The 23,620-nt window shown below is 36.1% G+C and overlaps 1 protein-coding gene across 7 annotated transcripts in view; it reads left to right on the top strand.

The window, feature by feature from the left end:
• The first annotated feature begins 1,701 nt into the window (after positions 1–1,701).
• LOC138693814 (uncharacterized) overlaps positions 1,702–23,620 on the top strand; it is a 38,056-nt gene continuing 16,137 nt past the window's right edge. For 3 of the 7 annotated variants that reach the window (XM_069817616.1, XM_069817619.1, XM_069817620.1), the window contains exons 1-3: positions 1,702–4,289; positions 8,594–8,770; positions 19,358–19,454. In XM_069817616.1, the coding sequence (XP_069673717.1) occupies positions 4,166–4,289; positions 8,594–8,770; positions 19,358–19,454 (398 nt within the window). In that variant the 5' untranslated portion in view covers positions 1,702–4,165. Of the gene's footprint in view, positions 4,290–8,593; positions 8,771–19,357; positions 19,455–22,950; positions 23,234–23,620 lie in introns of all 7 variants that reach the window. The other 4 variants (XM_069817621.1, XM_069817622.1, XM_069817623.1 and 1 more) reach the window with 3 other exon arrangements.

Here is a 23,620-nt window from a genome sequence, read left to right as displayed (position 1 = left end):
TTTCATTTTCAAGGTCACACAGTGTGCAATTTTCCCAATGTAGATGGACAAAAATCAAATTTCGACTTGCTTAGTTAGACATAAGTGAATACGAATTCATGTTCTTTAATATTTGGAGGATGCTTGAGGAATAGCTTTCACTGTTTTATCAGCAGAAAGTTATTTTAGAAGAGTATAAACAATGAGTTGTTTGTAACATTTCTCACTTCTGTTGAGTCGTAGTCAGAGAGGCTTACTATGTGGGTGAAAAAGAATCAATTGTTAGTGATTTATCGTGTTTGAGAAATGGAATCTGTTCAGATAGGTACGTTCTTACTAATGAACCTTCAATTTTGAATTTGGAAAGTATATTTCTTTGTACAGTACAGCTTAAATACTACAATGGAAAACATATATATTTTTTTCAAAATTCTTCAAATATGATGTAATTTTAGTATAGCCGGTCACGTCCGGTTACAACAATTATTTTGACATTTAATACAGCATCATTTAGAGTGTTGAATCCTGGTTTTAAAGTTTGAGCGTTCTTGCGCATTTATCAGTAATTAATTTCTTTTCAGTAGTGGGGCATACGTTGCTGAAGCTGCAACTGCCCCATGTTTGGCTTAACAGCAGAAAAGAATCATGGAGTAAGGAAGTTTCTAATCACTGTGTAAGTGTTTTAAGCATGCAAAGTTTTTCTCAAGACATCGAACATGAGGTTAAAAATATATTGGAAAAAATTGTATCTAACTTAAACATACTGTGGAATAGAACGCAAATCTAGTAGCAGGACAAAATTAATAACTTCTCTGCGTTCTAACTGATTGTTATGAAACATATATTTTTGTCTACAAAGTCTGATTATGTTTCTATGAGAGAAACTGCCCATTTAGGAATGGTGCATTTAGGCTACACAAAATTAGTAACACCTCTCCTGTATAACATATCTTTATGAAACTCTGTACAACAATTAGCTTACAGGTAGCATACAGATGTAACCAGAATTTATACACAAACCATATGCTACTTGTAATTATTCTTGTACAAATCTAATAACAATCTCTCATGTAGGACAGAAGTTAATTTTGTGTAAATGTATCCCCTATAAATGGGTAGTTCCTTTTATGGAACAGTAAATATAGTTTGTACAAAAAAATATATGTTAGCTGTAACTTTCGTACAATGTTTAATAAAAATCTGTTAGAAAGGAGAGAAATTCTTAATTTTGTCTAAAATTATTTATCACTTATAGAGGGGTAGTTCCTCTTACACAAACGTAATCAGAGTTTGTACACAAAAAATATATGCTACCGATAAGATCTGTACAAAGTTTCATAACAATCAGTTAAAATGCAGAGAAGTTACTAATTTTGTCCAGCTAGATTTGCGTTTTTGCACACTGTGGGTCAGTGGTCGTCAGCACTCGCTGAATTGGATTACGGGTACCTATGCAGTGCATCGTAATATGCCCGGTCGTGCAGAAGGAAGAAAGAGAGAGCGTACCTGCAAGCAGGCATAGTGCAGTAAGGGATTCTAGACCCAGGGTGCACTGTGCTGATGACCGCTGCTCTTGGTTATCCTAATGGTTAAGAAAACGGAGTGCCATGAAATGGTGTTTCCTTCAAATGTGAGCTCTGCTGGACATATTTTCACTGAGGGACACCAAGACCCAAGGGGCTTTCATAGCACAATCAAAATTACCCCATGCCTATTTGTGTGTCCCACACTCCACATGAATATATAAATTGAAGTTAAAACTTTTTTTTTTCAAATTTCTACAAATAATATAATTATTACTTTAATAAATTATGTTCAGGTCACGATTTTTCCTTTGTTTTGCTTCACTAATGTCCTTATCACTGCATAAATTAATAATATTGAAGTGCTAGTTTGGTTAATCTTTACAGAAGTTTAACTTTGTCTTGTTCTGTTTCGCATCTAGGTATTTCGCAAACAGAATAATACTAATTAATGGCATTTATGAATTAAACAATGATGTCGTTCTAGCAATCTTATTATTAATGTAGACAGAACATCATGTTTATTCTTTAGTAATAATGTTAATTTTACATATCGAGTATTTCAATGACATGATTTTAATCTTAAATCATCCTTACTTGCTTACTTACTGAGAAATGGCTTTTAAGGAACATGTAGGTTCATTGCCGCCCTCACATAATCCCGCCATCGGTCCCTATCCTGTGCAAGACTTTGCTGTGATCGTGCCAGAGAATCAGTCCCATTCCGAGGCTTTTTGTATGGATTCGTAAGAAGCTGTTTTTTTACGGTGATGGGTTTTAGCTCTTCGTCCAGCCCCCAATCTGGAGGACCATCCCTTATCGACTGTCCATGAGTGCCTATTCAATATATTCGCAGCTACCCTCCATATCTGGAGGCTGTCTCCTCTATCCGCAACCTGAGGACTCGCCATGCCGTAGTGATAGGGACCCACAATACATGGCTTAAATCATCCTGCAAGACTAAATTTCTTGGTGTCATGTTCGATAAGGGTCTTAGTTGGTCTTTTCATAATGGTGACAATTATAATGATTTAGACTCAAAAAGGGGGACAAAGGCTAATTGGGATTTCTCGGTCTGTGATCGGGTCAAAAACCCTGATGAAAGTGATATTTAACCCTTGCGGTGAATTTCGGTGAAGTCCGGAGGGTCTAATTAAATCCACTCCCCTCACCTCCACACTGGGGCCCCCCGGGGATCTTTTAAGATGCGAAAGAGAGAGTGGAGTGCGGACAGCAATGGGAAGCTGAGTCTTTCTCCGGTAAAAGATTCCAGACATAAACTATCCCCCCAATCAGATGTCCGGGAGGGGGATACTGGGGAAGGACATATCATGGCCCAAGCCAACGTACAGGAAGAAAGAAGATCGACGAATGCAGCCACACAAGCTCCCGAAGTGATCCAGAAGATCCACGCAGCCACACAGACAGAAGAATCCAGCATTTCTGAAGGTACACTAATGGTTTACATCAAGCTGTAGTAATATTTCAAAGTAGGGAAGAAGTAACTAAATACAATACATATTTAGAAAATAAATTACCCACTCCTCTGTCTTTTAAACTGCAGAATGATTCTCCCATTTTGGTTGTCAAATCGTCTATGACGACATCGTAAAATCGAAATTGTTGTGACAGTTCCTTAATAAAGAGTTTTCAGTTTCAAAACTGCCGACTCTGACATTAGCTTTTGGCCTATAGAGTTTCTCACAAATGCCTTTACCCTCTTTAGAATAGAGAGGAAGTGGTGGTAGGAATTGTTAATGCAAGTTCACATACTTTGACAACTGCAGAGTAGGCCGCCTCTAGTTAATCTTCCTTACTAAATTTCAACAACTCACTCACGCACCCAAAGATAATACAATATAATGGATTTTGAAACTTTTAACTTGTGCTGTAAAAATAGTAAAACGTGACTTATCAGGTTCTTTCCCTATGGTATTCATATGACATGACACGATATATCGTCGCCTGAATGCAAGAACTAGGCAACTCGAAATTTGCTTTTTTTAGTTACCTCTTTTATAGCATAGCAAAAATCGCACAAAATGTAATCCAGGATCTAGGTAACTGATCGAACGATACCAGCGACATCTATTTTCCAATATAACAAATAGGTAAAAGAAAACGAGACATATTCCTTAGTGCAATAAATAAGTAAATAGGCGATGTCACAAAATATGAAAAATCAAGTTACCTAGTTCTTGCATTCAGGCGACGATATGATACAATATGATATATGATACGATTCTTGCATTTCACTTTTCCTCCTCCAGTGTCCTATGTCTTTCTTGAATTCTAATTATTATCTTCGTATACCCCGTTTTTTCCACATATTGCCCTTTTTCTACTTGTATTCACGCTGTTCTCCTTGTATTCAACAAGTTTGCTTTGCTTTGGATTTGTTCCCCTTGTACTCCTGAATTTTACAATGTTAAATTAGAACATAGTAATGTGAACAAAGTAAAATATTTGAGGAAAGGGCACTTCAAAATTTGCAATGTAGTTATGATGTTCAATGTTATATTAATTTTGCTTTACTTAACAGATTCGATGGAGACTAAGAGCCCGATTGTCATCCGGACGGCTCTAGAGAAGGCGACCACCAACTACAGCAGTACCGGTATCAACTTAGATGAAGACGATGGAGGCTCTTCATCTGGACCGGCATGGCAGGGAAAATCATGACAGAAGCAGCAACTCAGACCAGCTGCCAGAACTTGTACGTGGAGCTTGTACTTATTGTGCTGACGCAGGCATCCATACAAATAATGGAATCTAGCATTTCTGAAGGTACAGTCATTGTTTACATCAGTAATATTTCAAAGTAGGTAAGCAGTAAATAAATACACCCCATAGAGAACAAATGCTTAGGGTTGTCTCTACATTCGAAGTAACCGGTACTAATTGCTTCATCTTTGATTGATTTACTTTTATGATTCAGTTATTGTTAATATTTTGATGAGGTACATGTTCTCATGTTACTGTCTATCCAAGTTATTATGTTGCAGGGATATCACATGACAGTTACTTACTTAACGTGACCCTTATCTTTAAATTATTTTAAACAGTTGTATAGGCTCCATGCATATAGCAATGTGCTGCTACAGGCGGACACTACGAGAACTACTTGTAGGCTTGTCTTCAACAGCTGTGTGTGATCTGTGTTGACAGCCGACTGCTGGAAGATTCGAGTAGGAGTGATTTTATACGCATTTATTTAATCTTTCATAAAGTGTTGCCTTTAGATTGCTATTTTAAAAATGTCAAAGCGGTCCAACAAAATTATGTGCTGTGTTTTTAGCTGTAACAATAGATATTGTAATACAGAGCAAAATGTGAGGTTTTATATATTTTTCCATCACGACCCCACGAAATGGATTTGAAAAGACGATGGATAATAGCAGTAAATCGGAAAGAGTGAGCTTAAATTAAGTATTTGGGATTTAAGTATTTTAATTAATACCTAATTAAGTTTTTACAGAACTTATCGTAATCAAGGATTTTACAATAAACTAACAGTAACTATTGCATGCAAATAATTATGTTAATGTTATACTTACAAAATAAGCAGCTGTAGGCCATATTTTTAAACACATCATAATAGTAGGGCGCATTATATTCAGTAATTATAGCAAAGTCTTTATGATAGCCTGTATTATATAATTACAGAAATAGTCCTATATGACAAATACGGAAACATAGTATCATTACATACATATTTTACAATTACAGAATCATATTATGAATATAGAAGGAATTACATATACAGAAAAATAATATAAATAAAAGTACATTACAATATTGTAATAGTCCTAAAGATATAACATTACGAAGACATAAACAAAAAATAATTTATATCATTACAACAGAAATTACAAAACATTTAATAGAAACCAAAGCTACATTTTATTAAATCTATTTGAAGTGATTTTCTAAATATCATCTGCCTTTATAGTTTTGCCAAACATTAAAAAATATGTTTACATTAATATGTCACATTTACACGAATTATTTTTATAGGGCAGACGGCACTTTATGGACACCTTCCAAATCATCTAGAATCTGTAGCGAACATTTCATAGGAGGGTGTAAATCTCAAAATCCTGCTAGTCCAGCATATGTTCCAAGCATCTTTCCTGAATGTTACAAAAGGAAGTCAACAGGAACAGACTCTCTCAACAGATTTAAAAGACTGAAGAAAAGAACTGAAATAATTTCACAGCCGGATACATCAGACCTTTTGGAAAATAGTGGATCTATCCTAGTTACCACCAAAACTGATGCCCAAACTCAGACAGATAGAAATTATGACAAAGAAAGCAATTTTGAATTCAGTTGTGTGCTGGATGGAAACAATGTCAGCACACAAGCATGCATATCAGCCTTCCACGCATTATATGCCAAACCTAAGTGTTCAAGTAAACTGTCTGGGCCTGACTCCCCATATGAAAAAAGAGGATTTTTTGGTTATAGTTCAATTTCTGATGAATCACAATTAAATGTCCTGGCTGGTGTTAACACAGAAATTTTGAATTTATTTTTGAACTTACTGTCAGACAGTACCCAGCGTAAAATTAGTAAAGAAAATAAATTTTTAATATTCTTAATGAAAATGAAGTTAACCTTGCCATTTGCTGCCCTTGCTGTAATTTTCAATGTTCACCGTAGTACTATTTCTAGAATATTCCAATCTGTTTTACCTACACTTGCACAAGCAACTAAAAACTTTGTTTTCTGGCCCAGCAAAGATACTATTAATGCAACATTGCCTACTGTGTTTAAAGATAATTATCCGAACTGTAGAGCTATTATTGACTGCACTGAAATTAAAACAGAACAACCTCCTGAAATCAGTCAGCGTGTATATATGTACTCTAATTATAAGTCTGCATATACTGCAAAAGTTCTTATTGGAATTGCGCCTTGTGGTATGGTAACATTTATTTCCAAATGTTATGGAGGTAGAGCCAGTGACAGTTTTATCACAAATGACTGTGAAATTTTGAAACTGATAGAACCAGGAGATCAAATTATGGCAGATAAAGGTTTTCCCGGAATAAAAACTGTATTGGAGGAGAGCAATGCAATTTTGGTAATGCCACCCTTTATGAATGAAGGTCACTTAACACCTGATCAAGTTGATGATACTTATAATATTGCTAGTGTGCGGATCCACGTTGAACGCTGCATTCAAAAAGTGAAAGTGTATAATATACTTCAAAAATGTCCAAGTGAACTATTACATTGTATTGATGACATTGTACACATGTGTTGTGTTATGACTAATGTACAGCCTCCATTGATTTCTGAAGATCATTATTAGAACGGTATGCCAGTTCCTTTAAATAGTGTGTGAAGTAAAACTGTTGCAACTTTTCAATACAGCCATTCAGGAACATATCATTTCTTTGAATTTCTATAAGAATGGAAATATGATTCTCTGTATAAATGAAAAAATCACAGAGATCAACGCCACTACAGTACATCAGCAGTTGACACTGAGTGAAATATGTATGACTTTGTTTTAGTTCCAAATTTCCTTGTGAATTTTTTATAATATAGGATACATTAATGTCCCCATTCTCACCTACAATGGGTTTTTCTTTACATGAAATAGGACATTTAATTTCTAATACTCTTTCTGGCTTACCATTCATCATTACTATCCCATCAGGACTAGCACACAACCAAGGTTGAGTTAAATGAATGATAAGACCACGACCAGCAACTGTTCTGTCATATGAATTTGTGTATTTGTCAAGTGCAGTTTTTTCTAATTTACTTCCAAAAGTTACATTCCTAAGATCCCTACCATGAAGCAATTTTGGGTTCATGAGGGTATTTACCAGCTTCTCATGATCTTTTTTTCTAGTTTTAATTGAATGTGCCCTACTCGCAGAAATCCTATTTTTCTTTCTGTGAACCATAAGTCTGATTTTGATTGATGCAAGGTTTTTACACAAATTTCAGTTGCTCTGGTCTTATCAATTAGGACATGATTGTCATAAAAATCATTTTCTAATGCAGAAATGTTGCTACTACATTCATTAATTATTATAGGCCTAGTTTCTTGTTTCATTAATAATGTTGTGATTAGCCTTTTACATGCATTATTCTCAACAATAGCTGTGATATCTGTTATTAAATGTCCCAGCAGTTCATTGACAACTTTAAGTGATTCTGATTTTTTCTCTTCATTTAAAATTTTTGTCAGTATACATGGAGTTTTCAGTGCAGGAATTTCAATTGCTTCAACTTCAAGCCTCTGCTTTTTTTTGGGAAAAAATTCTTCTAATCTCTTCCCCTTGCTATATTTCTCTTTCCACGCATTTGAGATATGGGGTCGACACCATTCGCAGGGTTGATCAGTTCGCGAAGTGATGCTTTCGGAGTTAACTGCATAAACAACAGCGGAAATGTGTTTACACTTTCCTGACGATCCAGCAAGACATTCGCAGGAACTATTAGTCGCTTCTCTAGCAGCATTAACCTACGATAACATGAGGTCGTCTTTTTAAGTCAGCATCGTTTAATGTATAAATTAACATCAATCATAAATAGTAATACATAAATAACTACGTTACCTCTATGGTGACATGATAAGGTTTCAGGCTAACTGATGTCTGTCTTATTACATTTGCAGTTATTACACTCTTGCAAATTCCAGCGAAATATTTTTCTTGTAAATTTAATACATGACCACTTTCTGCAAGTAAACGACCTTTCTTAGAAGAATTTGGCCGATTATTGTCATAGAAAATACTTTGAAATCCCACTGTTATTATTAAATCTGCCATGGCAATACACTGTGAGATGACAGCTGATGCTCGCGCGGTAACACGCAAGAACTTACAATTTTCGCCACTCAGAGCGCAGCAGTGCATTTCTCCCTGCCACGCACGGAGCCTATAATACTACGCAAAGTTCCAATTCTGTACAGCGAGTATTTGCAGAGAAGAGCCTAATAGCTCATCCACTAGCCCTTACAGAGAGGAGTGGGGCAAAGCGGGATGTGACATAACCTTTCAGCGGAGCAGTACCTATTTATCCTAGGCATTACAAAGATTTAAACTCAGAATTACACTGCCTTTTAGGTGGACTTGGAACAACTGATAAGAAACTCGCAGCATCCATGGGTCCCATACCAGTGCCATCATTCGAAAAAGAAGAAGAAGACGAGGAAGTTTCCATGTTTGGACTGTCAGTCATCAAAGAAGAAGATAAGAGAAGGGCGAAGGATGGCTGCTGTCCCTGTCTAAAGAATGTATTTCGTAGGTTTCGTCATCTTTTTAGACTTAAGTATTTACAAATTGTATGTCTAAGAGCCAGTTTCAGATAGATCGCCCTCGCGTGTTTCCTTCCCCACTTGTTCATAGTTATGCAATTCTGTTACAGTAATAGTACATTATGTGCAGTCCTTAATGTTACTAACCATTAAAACTTTCGTTTTGTTTGGTGGCCCTTTTCTTTATTTGCTAAAATATGTCTGACTCTCACGCTCTGTCCCTTGGCTCCACTCAATATGGCGATAATTAAGCGCGTGTAGTAGCATTTTCCATTTAATTCTTTTGTATCCCAATAGGCACATCATGCTTAAAAATGTTTGGATATGTAATATTATGAATTAATCATTTTTATGGCCATGCAACAGAAGAGGAGTGTACTTTTTTTTCTTGGTGCGTATTTTTTTCACACTTCCGTCCCGAGAAATCTCTTTCCCTCTAGCTGGCACTAGAGTGCACTGAAAGTAATGTGTGAACGGCAACAGACTTACTGCAAGCTAAGCTCATGCAAGCAAATCTTTGTTTTCTTCAATGTAGTTAGTAATTACAAATGTTCTAGAATTTTTAAAGATTATGTGGTACTTTGTCTGAAACTAGATTAACAACGCTGTCCTAGCTCGCCATTTAATAAGGAAACATGATAAAAAGTTCGAAATATTTTTTTCTAAACTCTATGTTTGGCGGTAAAATCATTACCACTGAACCAAGCCGAACAATCGAGTGCTCAGACTAACAAGGTTCTATCTTCTGTTTTGTAAATTTTACCGGAGAGAATTTTTAAAGCTTGTTTAGAAATAAAATAAAAATGGAAAACATTTCTAATCATCACTCTGGTCTGTTAACTTCGTAATGACTTGTTTATTATTTCGAGAACCTAAAATGTTCGGAATAATATTATTTTATATAGTACTGAGTTGAAGGCTAGATGTGCGTTAGAAGTAACTTTAGTACGTGTTTAACTTTTGATTCTTTTTCAAACTTCGCTTTTATGATTTATTTATTGTTAATAGTTAGATGACGTATATGAGGTGCTCAGTTCTAAAGTGGATCAAGTCCATTGCATATAGTTTTGAGATAATTTGACTTAAAGTTAACTTGCTCTAGTGAATTATCTAATTTGACTAGCAATAATTTTATTGTCCAACATTGCTTTAGAGATATCAACTTAAATATAGGAAATGAAGTATCAGCTGCAAAGTTGTTTGTTAGCTCTTAATCATATTTTGAGAAAGAAAAAGTGGACTTGATCCATTTTAGCTCTGAATGTTTTTCATCATGAAGATGAATCAACTAGGAACAATGGCAAAATGTGTGAATAATGGAATTGTTATTGGTTCTTTGCAAGAAAATCAACGAGTCTGTTCTTCCACAACTCAGCTCATCTTTAATCGACATAGAAGGGCACATCGTCATCCGAGAGCATAATCATTTTGGTAGACCATCGACCTTGTGACTGCTTCTGTCCGCAAGTTTTTGAAGTGGTTTTGGGCCACTGGTTCCTCTAGTTGGACGAATCATAAAAGATACATCATATCTGTCTTCATCGCTATGGTCTGCCCTTGGTGCTGTCTCACAAATTTAGTATGTGGATAAGACATGGACACTTTCTAAAAATCTATCAGTGTGCTCAAAGTAGTTTTAACCTGCAGAGTTCAACGTTCTATTCGCTCGCACCTCATTCACCTTATTTCTAACCACTTAATTGATTTGCCGTCATGGATCTTCTTTCTGTTGACCATGATTTTCCCAAGTTTTTTTGCAGTTAAATATCTGGTGTAGTACTTCGATTACATTCAAGGGATTCCTAATCTTCGCATTCTTTATCACTTCAACTCAGTCTTGAGGTGTAAGAATTTATTTATTTTAATGAAACTTTGAATTTTTTCCCCCCCATTGTTAATTTATATGTTGTAAATCTAGAATTACATATTGTAAATGTGTACAAAAAATTACACAAACACAAAATACGGAATATATAACAATAGAAATAGAATAAAATAAATAATACATCAAATAAAAGGAGATCACAATAATATTAATAATGAGAGGATATTTTCGTGAGCTTGACTCTATGACACCAAAATGTCGGTCATTAGGTGGAAATGAGTGGTGATAAGAGGAATTTTTGGTAATTTGTGTCTATCTTTTTTTATTTGTTTATTTTACGACGCTTTATCAACTGCGATGGTTATCTAGGGTCTGAGAGAAATGAAAGTGGTAATGTAGCAGACAGCTTTATGTTTCCATTTTGTCCTGTACATAAGTTTGAGTAGAGATTTACGAATATGATTTTTGGCTTTATGTTTGATGTGTTTCACGAGGTCGGCCGCTACCCCTTGGGATACTCTGCCATCTTCGGTTTCATTTCACACGTACATGTAACCATTCTGATTGTTTAGTGAGTGGATACCGAAATTGTATATGTACATTTTCTATTGTAATACACTAAGGATGTCGTCAATTAGGGTACTGGAGTGCTACTTTTACGTCAAACGTGGGAACATAGCACGTTTCTGAACTGTAGCTTCATCAGTTTTAAGTATATTTATAACTTGATTAGCTTTGAGCAGGTGCAAATTTTTCTAGGCCTGTAACTTTTCACGCACATCAGGATCACTTTCGGCTTGTATGTGAAGTTCCATTTGGTCACGTGGACTACATGTATTCTTAGCAGGAGGTTTAAAATGTAAGTTAAATTTGTATGAAAAGATACCGTATGATAGTAAAACTTCTGCTTCTGAGACTCTTTGTATTCACACTCACAATTTATACAGTACAAATCCCACATTTCTCTCATATTCAAATTTGTTTTGAAATACTTTCTGTCATGATTATTTTTCCTGCGGTAATGGTTCTGAAAGGCCAAACAAGATTTTGTATGTGTCACTATGTCCGAATCATCAATTTTATTGCTGAGGGTCCTTTTCACCTGAAATCTAAAATACCATGGACCTGAGGTTTTGAATGTGTCGGTAAATTCCATCAAGGTTAACTTGAATATCAAGATGATACTAGAATGGCAAAAGCCTCTTCTGAATCAGAATCCATCTTCAAATTAAAAATTTATAAGATAGAAATACGTAATTGGCGCAACGCTTTAATGACTTGATTAACTATGGCTCGGAAATTTCTGGACAAATATTCTGAGGCAAAGGTGACTGCTGCCATTTACTGGCGAACTTTTGAAATTAGAACCTGTTTTGTTTGTTTGTTACATTTTAAAATAATTCATGATAAAGTTTGAACAAACATAATTCAGTGGCGGCTCGTGACGTAAAAAGTACGTGAAGCAGTGTTAGGTCGATTTTTAATTTTATAACAACATAAATCATGTACATAAGCCTAAGTATATTAAGTGCCGGTTTATTAAAAATACGTGACATTGATGTGATGTGATGATGATGATGATGATGATGATAGGCCTAGTAATAATAAAATAATAAAAAATTAACAGTAATACGTAATCATACCTATTTTTTTGAAGACAAGTTGAGTCCTTCTGTTCTTCATGGCAGCGAATTTATCAGTCACATCATCGTAGAAAGGTTGATTCTTCATAATTTTGTTCACAATTTCCTTCTGCATGGAAATATTTGCGAGTGACGAGAGTCTTTGTTGTGACATGGAACTACGCAAATAGTTTTTAATTCGATTCAAGGAAGAAAAACTTCCTTCCGCGGACACACTTGTTGATGGTACTGTCATAATTAGTGAAAGTAGCTTATACGTTTCACTAAAGACATCTTTGTGAACTTCATTTTCCCGCAATAATTTAACAACATTTTGAATGGGGATATTTTTGTACTGACTGTCAGAGTAAAGCAACTCAAGTTCGGCTTTAAGACGCGACATTCTTGGGAACAATGCTGGATAATGTTCATGTAATGAGTTTAGCTCACTATTCGGAAACTTTTTTGAATACACTTCGAATTTTGAAGTATCAATCAAAGCAACAAATTTGAGTTTGTTTATATCTTGAAACCTGATATTCATCTGCATTAGAATGTTATCAATTATTTCGTAATATAATATCTTATAACTATCATACAATTGCTCATTTGTTAGATTCTTGTACTTTCTTGCAGAGATGTCACCATTTTCATGCGCCATTTCAAATATTTTTGCAAAAGAATCCTCACTTCTTTTGCTGCTGACAACACTGCACGTGTTTTGTATTGCTGCAGTGCAATACGCGATATCTAAGAACTTCTTTTGTAGAATATCAAAAAGGATAGTAGTAAGCTCAAAAAGTTAATGAAACACAAAGCAAAAAAATGCATATTCAAAATCATTCATGTTATTTAAATATCCCTCTGAAAGACGCACTGCAGTCTCATCAGATTCTGGGTCTTCCATTATTTCTTCAAATACAGATTTCATATTATCCCAGTTTTCAACAATTACTCGGAGAAGTCTGGAATTGGAGGACCAACGTGTATCTACCACTATAGGTATACGTCTTCCTACACTTGTATCCAGTAAGTAAGTTCTCTTAGCAGAGTGGTGGAAGAATGGTGGTATTCCGCTTATGTTAGAAAAAAATATCCAACACTTTTGTATTTGTTTGCAACTCTGTTTCAGAACAAGGTTCAGGCGATGATCTAAGCAGTGTACAAAAATAGCTTGGGGGGGCCACGTCTTTAACTTTCTTCTGCAGGCCATTTAAATGGCCAACCATTACACTAGCTCCATCATAGCACTGGCCAACTGCTCTAAAACTGAGTCAACCAGCTGGAATAATGTTTCTGATGACCAATTTGAACTCACATCGTAAAATCCTAAGAATCGTTCTACTAGTTCAGCATCTGAATTTAGCAATCTTATTATGATGCAGCACTGTGACTTTTGAGCAATATCGGTTGTGTCATCGATTTGTACAGAAAAGAAATCTGATTCCTTTATCTCAGTTCTTACATGTCATCTATCAGTTCAGAAATGCATTCTATAACTTCATTTTGAATTGTTTTAGATTCACTACTAAAAACATGTTTGATTTTTGAATAGTGATCTTGAATTTCCTGGGAACTTCTTGAAATTAATAGATTAAGGAGTTCTTTAAAATTGCTGCGATTCAAAGAAGTAACGCTTTCATCGTGGCCACGAAAGGCCAGCTCTTGTTTACTCAAATACAGAACTGTATCAATAACAATATGCATGATGAGTCTGTTTAATCTGACAGTTCCATTGAACTGTGTGATGTAAAACCTAGAACTTTCATGCAGAACATCGGCAATTGTGTTAAGATTTTTTTCAAGCCGCTAGAGTCCTAGCGCACATTTTAGGTGTTCCGCCGAATCTGCATGCTTGCGAAGCCTACGGGATATATTGAAAAAATCTGAGAATCCTACCTTATTCCAATTGTGTTTATTGACGCCAAGGAGAAGGCACGGCCAGCAGAATAATTTATTTAAACATGCACTCCCACACAGCCATGAATTATCACTATACCAAGCATTGTTGAAGTGTTTAGTGTAACTTTTTCCAGTAGATGGATTTACTTTATTTTTGTTTATATCCAGTACAGGAGTCGGCCTTCCTTTAACCAACACATCCTTCTTATCTTCATCAGTCCAAAGGGAAAACTGAGTTTCTAAAACACTACACACAATATCGTTGTGTGGTTCCATGTCACAAGTATTACACAGTTTCCATTTACTGATAATATAAACAGCACTAAATTCCTAAAGCACACTGATTCTATGAATATTACTCTTAAATTAAAAATAATATCTAATGTAGGCCTAATAAGAACAGTCGAGAAACTAATGACCTAATCACAATGCGATCTTTATGCACACTCGCTCACGTAACCGCGGAAAAATTTAACTTTGTATATAGGCTACAGTAGTACAATGCTAACAACATAACCAAGTTTTTTTTTCAATTCCTCTTATATTATATTTTCACTCTCCTCAAGACTCGTGCTTGCTGCAAACCAGTTTTAAAAAGTACGAACATATTAACTTATTATATACTTCCTATGGGCGAAATTAATTGTACGCTTTTAAATTTCTGTAATTTTCATTGTTAGAGTTGGGTACTCTGATTTGTCCCCTTGTTGTTGATTGGCAGAACGTTGTGAATTCGTCTCTTTTACTATTTCACGTCTGTACAAAGCCATGATCCTAACTGTTGTTGGGGGGGCGAGGGGTTTAGGCTCGTTTCCATGGTAACCACAGCTGAGTGAAACACTAACAGGATAAGAATGGAGCTCGCTTCACCAGCGCAGAACTTAAACGTATCGGAGTCTTGTTGCTACGAAGCAAGCGAAATAGAAAGTCGCAACGCAAAAAGTGGATTCACCGGCACTACGTTCGTTAATTCTTCAGTGTGGCGCGATTTTTGAATGTATATAAACATAAATATCATATAAAATAAGTCGCATTGTGATGTACAGTGAACCTAAAGTGAACTTTTTAATTTTTTTAAATTTCTATGTGAAGTTGTGCTTCACTTGATTCACCTGAAAAGCCGCCTCTGACATAATTCAAAAGTAGTGTCTGTACTGTACTTTTATCTATTGAAAATTGAAGTTTATGTAGTCATATCAAGGCAAATTATATTAGGTAAAATGTTAATTGTTATAATAATTTATTCAAACTACAACCAATGTTAAAGAGGAACGAACAAAAATTTCGAATGTTATAAATTTTGATAAACAGTTTGGTTCTTGAAAAGGCCAGTTTCGTGGCCTATGTTACCGTAATAAATATATACTTATTTTTTAAGAATAACTGTAAGAATACATTTTTAACGATCTGGCATTTTTTCCGACCCCTTTCAAAGGTTGGGCATAAAACCTTAAAAAAAAAAAAAGCATATTTCACCTATTCCAAGAACCTAAAATGGTCTTTTTAAAAACCTAAAAATCCGGGCCCTACACATTAATAAGTTACTTCGTTTTCCTGTAGTAATATTTCTCTTACAATTTTTTATTGAATTTCACTTTTCATTAACAATACTGAATGCTTTATAGCCGTGGGTCGGTAGTAGCCAAAGCTGCGCTTATGTTTAAACCTAAATCCTAAAGCGCAATGAAACGTTAAAGTGGTCGATCAAGTCTTTTTAGTAGTAGTGGTTGATTGATGTTTCGAAAAGTAAAAAGTTAAATTGGTAAATACGTAGTACATCACTTCTATTTTTTAGGAAATCCCTGTTGTATTTTTGGTCTACGGAAAATACTCGTCTTTATGAAAAACACACTCCCGCCACTCCATTACAACAACGCATTATATTTTCCCTGGACCAAAGACACAATGCGGCATTGCTACGAAGTGACGCTGAAATGCTGTACATGTTAAATGAACTTAATGTGCGGTAACAGTAGAGTGTGTAAGTGCGTGTGCAGATGGTACAGTATAGGGCCGCAACAAGCGAGCGGCACTTTGTTCTATTCCTGGCTAGGCAGGCCTGCACCTTCGACAGGTAGGATAATTTATGTGATATATATTTGAAGATGTAGCGAGGCAAATCTCCACTGCTCTGATATCGGCCCAGTGCACAGAAGAAGTGTCACAAGTCTAACTCCCTTCTTCCTGACGTGAGCCTAGATCATATATGTAACAGATATGTCGGGCTTATAGGCTTTGAGGTTAACAACTTTTGTCAGGTTTACTACGCTGCCATCTAGTTGTTACATAAGGAGTCACGTCATCATTCCCATTTGAATTGCACTAGCGACTGCGCTGCCATCTCGTGTTCGTTTACGGCGGACGGGTGGCGATCCTGGCGGTTGTTATCTTCAAAGTGCTGCCGATTTTAACGTAGCGAGGAGTTATCTGTTACATATATGATCTAGGACGTGAGTCAAGGATTTTAAATGATACACATAAGATCATGTTGATTTTATATTTTACTTTATTTGTAGCTGATTATTATTTCATATTTACATTGGGATTATGAAATTTGCGGTTACCTTGGAATAAGTTATATATTATTTGTGTTTTTCCAGCATTTACCACATTGACGTGGATCACTGTCATACCCACAGAAAGCTTGTTTAGCCAGGTGTGATACTAACAGAGAGGCGAAAGACCTAGCACGGTACATGAGAAGTGATGTGAAGGATGAACTAGGGTTTAAAAGGAGTCGAGTTGTGGTCCTTTAAATTGGTACTCTGCCTGGAGAAACTTCCCAAACATACACTCATAAGTAAGGCCAGGATTTATACACAAAGTCTCCAAATGTGCATAATAAAACAAGACATTTGCAAAAACAAGCAAAATCCAATTTAACTAGAGTTTACTACTATTGTAAAAAATGAGAACGATATACCAGGCATTTTGCACCAAGATCCAATATGTGCACTTCATTTCTTTGTTTACCTTACTTCATCTGGTTACAAAACACAGCCAACAGCATTTGAAGCTTATCTGTTGTCATAATTTGCTTCTTACAAGGAGATTTTTCAATGCTAAAACTTATCGTTTAACATCACGTGAAGTTACTGACAAAATGTTTGTGTACAAAGTGTGATATTGTAAGATTCAGGTTCACGCACACCACATTTTCTCGTTATTTTCTACGTTGAGCACAGTGCTGTAACCAAGGTATTTCGACAGTACCATGTCCAGTTTTGTCTTCACAGTGGTCCCTTGTGCGTGGGAAAGTTAACGTGTTCTGTTAGGATTCTACTACTTGGAATAATTTTCCAGGAGGCTTACGAACAGATTCACACAATCTGCACACATAATACAATATCACGCACCCGACAATCAGACTGCTGCCGTGCCAACAGAGAAAAGATGGTTATTGGTTTTTAAGTCAGGTACATAGGGGTGTTTGGAAATGCTTCTTGTTGCGCAGTACTGCAGAGGAACAAAGGCAGAGAGTAGTTGTTTGAGCTTCTCCATACCTACCCTTAATATAATATGCAAGGATGTTTTGCCATCGAGTAAAATTAACAAAAAAAAAAATAAACAATCCAAAATATAATACTTTTCCGAAGTATGCTAATTTGGAGCTTTCTGACAGAAAATCCTGAAAATTACTACACTGTATGCTCTACAGTCTTTTACATAGAAGAGCGCTTGAAATGTGCAAACATGGGGTAGAGTAGCATAAATCACATCACTTCCTAAATGGCACCACTACTAGTTTAAAACAAGTTACTGTAGTATTGTAGCATCTAGTGGTATTGTTACAATCTACCATATGAACGTCCACCATGTCACTTGATTTCTGCCACTTCTTTGTGCTAGCAACGTGGTGATAGAGTATTTAATATAATCGCTCAGGTGGATGTATATTTACCTAACATTTTGTAACTAAATAACGGATTTGTTTGCAAAGGAATCCATAATCTTAAGATGTTATTGGTTAAAAGAAATATTAAAGAATATTTAACTTAGTACGATTTTCGAACATGTGGTGATTATAGGCTAGAATGAAGGAAATAATAACTTATGACGTAGTTTCTTAATTCGCACCACTTTGTAGGTGCCTAATTCGCACCTGTACGATATGAGCAACTGTAGCAATTCTAGCCTTACAAAAGAAGGCCAAAAAATTTTAACTGAACGAGGAATGCAACAGGTGGGTGCAATATCAAGTGGTGAAAAGGGCGTTAATACAACAAGTGTATGTTGTACAAGTGCACCAGATATTTTGTGCCACCTATGAAAATTTTTAGACGTCAAACAGTGCATCCTACATTATCAGCTGGTATTCTTCTAGGATCGTTATTTGTTTGCTCTGATTCAGGTTACATCAACAGTGAACTATTTGTCGAAGAGCTCAAACATTTTATTTGCTACTCAAACCTGCCATAGAAAAACCTATACGAACCATTCCAAAAATTTAGAAGCTAGATTATGTCGGGAAAATGATGTGCTCCTATTTCAGCTTCCTCGTCATAATACTCAGAGGCCCAGCCTTTAGATGTTTCTATCTTCAAACCATTTCAGACAGCTAAATCATGAAGCAGTTCTTAGGTGGCTTCGAGATAATCGTGGAGAAAAGGTGACTCAGTTTACAGTTTGAACTACCTGGTGAAGCACATGGAAAAAGTGTAACAATAAAAAACGCATTCAGAAAGTTTAAATGTTAGGTAATTTATGCTCTATTTTTTCAATTTCATTTGAAGGTGCGTTATTCTCTTTCATTAATTTCAATAAACTTGTAATTTGCATTTATCACATTATTCATATTAAATATTGTTCAATATATTCAATATTAAAAGCTTTTCTTCATCCTGTTCCCTGCAGTTAATGAGGTGCGATTTAAGAAACCACAGGTGCTATTTAGGAAACTAGCTGCCTAAATGGCACCATTGACAAGTGTTTCGAAAATGTCATTCTACTTCAGAAATATTAAATCAAATTCAAGGATTCTTTTTTACATGAAAGGTAAATATTCTGGGAATGTATTTCTGTAAAGGAATGCAGAAAATAAAAATTGTATTGTTCAATAAAAATTATAAATGCTAAAGTGGTGCAATATATGCAAACTTACCCTATGTACATGTACAGAATATTTTTGCATGACTAGCCTATGAATCCTCACTCTATTAATATGACATTCAATGAAAGCCAGTGAATGCATGCTTAATGATCAAGTTCATTTTGCTATTTGCAGAAATACAGTTTATGAACTATGAAGCAGAAAAGGAACTCAGAGTTGAGAAGGAGAAGAAGAAGGAGACGAAGGCAGAGGAGAAGAATAGGAAGAAAAAGTATGGTATTTTCCTTAACCTACTTTGTTGTTTGTGTCTGAGGTGTAAACGTAGTGAATTCTAAATGTATGAGGTGTGGCAAGGTGTTGTGCGCGTATCCCACCAATATTCTCGTATTTTCCCTAATCTCCTCACGTTCCCCCTAGTCCTCCCGTAATCCCTTTCTTTGCCTCGTAATCCCTTTGTTCCCTTCGAATTCCTCATTTTCCCCTTACGTTTCCCTTTGTTCCTTATGTCTCCCGTGTTCTACTAGTATCCTCCATATTCCCCTCGTATTTTCCCTATTATCCTTGCATTCCCCCTATTCTTCCCGTAATCACATTCTTCTTCGAATTCGCCATGTTCTTTTGGAATTTCCCATGTTCTCCTTGCATTTCCCTTGTTCTCCTTGTATTTCCCATGTTCTCCTTGAATCTCCCGTGTTCTCGTATCTTTCGTATTCTCCTCGTATTTTCCTATTATCCTCGCATTCCACCTCCTCCCCTTGTTCGCCTCATAATCCCCAATTTGTTTTCGAATTTCCCATGTTCTCCTTGTATTTCCCATTTATGTCCTGTGTTCTCCTCGAATTCTACTCGTATCCTCCCAATTCTCCTCGAATTCTACTCGTATCCTCCCTATTCTCCTCTCATTGCCCCTAGTCTTCCCGTAATCCCCTTGTTCGCCTCTTAATAATCCCCTTGTTCTCTTCGAATTCCTCACGTACTCCGAATTTTCCATGTTTTCATTATATTTTCCTTGTTCTCCTGGTCTCTCCCATGTTCTCCTTGTATTTCCCTTGTTCTCCTTGTATCTCCCGTGTTCTCCTCGTATCCCCATATTCTCTTCATATCCCCCGTATTCTCCTCATATCCTCCATATTTTGCTCGCATTCCGCAGTCCCCATGTTCGCCTTGTAATCCCCTTAATCTCTTCGAATTTCGCATGTTCTTCTTGTATTTCCCTTGTTCTCCTTTTCTCTCCCGGTTCTCCTTGTATCTTCCGTTTTCCCCCTATATTTTCTCTCTTCTCCTCGCATTCCCCTATTCTTCCCGTAATAACATTCTTCTCTTCGAATTTCCCATATTATTCTTGTAGTTCCTTTCTTCTCCTTGTATCTCCCGTGTTCTCCTTGTAGTCCCCGTATTCTTCTCATATCTCCGTATTCTCCTCGTATTTTTCCTATTATCTTCGCATTCCCCCTGTTCTTCCAGTAATTCTCTTGTTCGCCTCATAATCACCATGTTCTCTTCGAATTCTCCTTATTCTCTTTGTATTCCTCTTGTTTTCCTTTTATTTAACTTGTTCTCCTTATATTTTACTTGTTCTCCTTTGCTCTCCCAGATTCCTCGTAATCTCCTCGAATTTTCACTATTCTCCTCGCATTCTCCCTATTCTTCCCGTAATCCTCTTGTTCGCCACGTAATCACTATGTTCTCTTCGAATTTCCCTTCTTCTCCTTGTATACTTCGCACGAAAACATGACGACCTTCCCTCATACCCTTCACCAGGTAATTGCAGGCACGCGCAAGGGATAAACCCTTAGCCGAGTTGGCAATTCTTGAAGTCATTGTGATTTGCGAACGTTTTTCAAACTGTGTTCCATGAAATCGCGATTTTCAGCGAGACTATATTATCTTTGTAAATATACCTTAATTTATAATTACTAAAACAAAATTGGTATAAAAATGAACAAACTTATTTTAAAAACACTGTATATTTATATTTTCACTAACATGTTTTGCCTAAATAAACAAAGAAATGCAGAATTATAGCCTGTAATAAGTGTTAAATTCTCATGTTATTGAAGTTCCAGAATTTTATACTTAATTAAGGATGTTTCACTGGTAAAATTTTCGGAAACTGTGATCATTGAATAGCAATTTATATTCGGAATATGTATTATATGACTTCCTTGTGTTAAATTCTATCGTACCTTGTTTACATGTTTCGACCTTTTATGGGTCATCCTCAGAACTGGTCGTTGTTGGTCTTGGCGCCTCTTGTTTTGTTTCCTGTGAGGTTGTGTTCGTGTGGTGTAATGTAGCAATTTATAGTCCAAGAGAGTAAAATTAGATTTTATCCGCTTCGCCTTGGGTGATAATTTCCACGAGTGCATAAAATCTGTTTACTCTAGTGTGCTATACAATATTTTATTCATTACTGGTATGTAAATTTAATTTTAAATTGTAGTCTTTTCTTTGTAATGTATTGTTGGCGAAAAAGTTCATATATATTCATTTTAACTATCCTAATATGTTGTTGTCATGTAGAGAGTGATTTAAAAACATTTAATTCACTGCTGTAAGTTATAAAACTTTTAAGCACTGCTGTGAATAATGTCATTGTCTACGTTCCTAAGGACGGTGAAATAAAGACCAGTTTAGATACCAATCATGGATAAATGTATTCCTTTCACATCATTTTTTCATAACACGAAAATCATATTAAAGCACAAAAGAATATATTTGTTTCTCTGCCAGTTTAGTTGCTGATTCTATGCAAATTTTCTATAGGCCTAAGGATCATTATAAGATACGAAATAGGACTGAATTAATTAAGGGGGCATGTACACTTCTTATACCTTAAAATTCCGTTATGTAAAATATAGGCCTAATATAAAATTTAAATTTCTACACTAACTATTGAAGTTAATTCAGGTAAAACAACCTATATTAGTTTTTTTTAGTTATTTAACGACACTGTATCAATTACTAGGTTATTTAGTGTCGATGCGATTGGTGATAGCAAAATGGTATTTGGCGAGATGAGGCCGAGGATTCGCTATAAATTACCTGACATTCGCCTTACTGTTGAGAAAAACCTCAGAAAAACCCCAATCAGATAAATCAGCCAAAGCGGGAACTGAACCCATACCCGAGTGCAACTTCGGATCGGCAGTCAACTCAGCCAACTGAGCTACGCCAGTGGCTCTGTATTAGTTCTGAAGTTATGATTTTTAATGTAAAGTGCGGCATTGGCTACAATAGCTGTTGCGTGGAAAACGGCATGAGCTTTTTTTTCTTCTTCACACACTATATTCCTTAAAAACCCTTTTCCTGGTAATTCCGAAAGTGCTGGATAGAATTGAATGAAATTTTTTCTGCATTCTTAAAGATAATGTACAAATCAGGCCAGAATATTTCCGCAAGTTTATTTGCTGTTGGTGATATCTCTTTCGCGTACTGTTCACATATTGTTCGACGAAGTACATCACGCATAAAATCGTTTATCTTACCGAATTCTGTTTTAGTTTATTCCCTCTTTAGTTGGTGAAGCGTAATTCTTAATTTCTATGCCCCATATATATTTTTTTTTACCAACTCCGCCGGTGCATCCGATGTTAAGTGATTAAGATTTCTACTTATCAATCTGCCTCAATTTTCGATTACTCTATGGATAGAATTTCTAATGTTAGACACAATTTTAACACTTTGTTTTTAATAGCTACGCTCCTCTGCAAATAAGATATTCTGTTTTCTTCGATGGTGTTATTTGTTCTTGTCGTGTTCTTCAGGTGAAACAGGAGGCCTGACTGTGGATCATCTGCTCCAACACTCATTAATCATGGCCGGAATAAATTACACATATTGAAGTGCACAACGGTATAAAACAACACGTCGACAAATGTCTAAAAAGACACTGAGAACGGGTGAAACCCAACAGGTAGAGGCAATGACTGCTAAATTTGGCAATGCTGGGATCTATTGTATTTCTGCCACACGGCTAGGAGTTGAGTAGAGGATGGGGGTTTATGAGAGATTACCAATTCCAAGAAGAGAGGCCGTCATGTTTTTGAGGCAAGTATATTTCTCTTGTTCTCCTTGTATCTCCCGTGCTCTCCTCGTATTCCCTGTATTCTCCTCGTATTTTCCCTATTCTCCTCGCATTCCCCCCATTCTTTCCGTAGTCACCTTGTTCGCCTCATAATCCTCTTGTTCTCTTTTTTTTTAGTTGGTTAGTTAACGACGCTGTATCAACTACTACGTCATTTAGCGTCAATGAGATTGGTGATAGCGAGATGAGGCCGAGGATTCGCCATAGATTACCTGGCATTCACCTTACATTTGGGGAAAACCTTGGAAAAAACCCAACCAGGTAATCAGGCCAAGGGGGGATCTAACCCGTGCTCCAGCGCAAGTTCAGACCGGCAGGCAAGCGCCTTAACCGACTGAGCCACGGCGGTG

This window comes from Periplaneta americana, unplaced genomic scaffold, assembly GCF_040183065.1.
Source record: "Periplaneta americana isolate PAMFEO1 unplaced genomic scaffold, P.americana_PAMFEO1_priV1 scaffold_22, whole genome shotgun sequence".
Taxonomy (NCBI): Eukaryota; Metazoa; Arthropoda; class Insecta; order Blattodea; family Blattidae; genus Periplaneta; species Periplaneta americana.
This window is presented reverse-complemented; position numbering and strand designations above follow the sequence as displayed.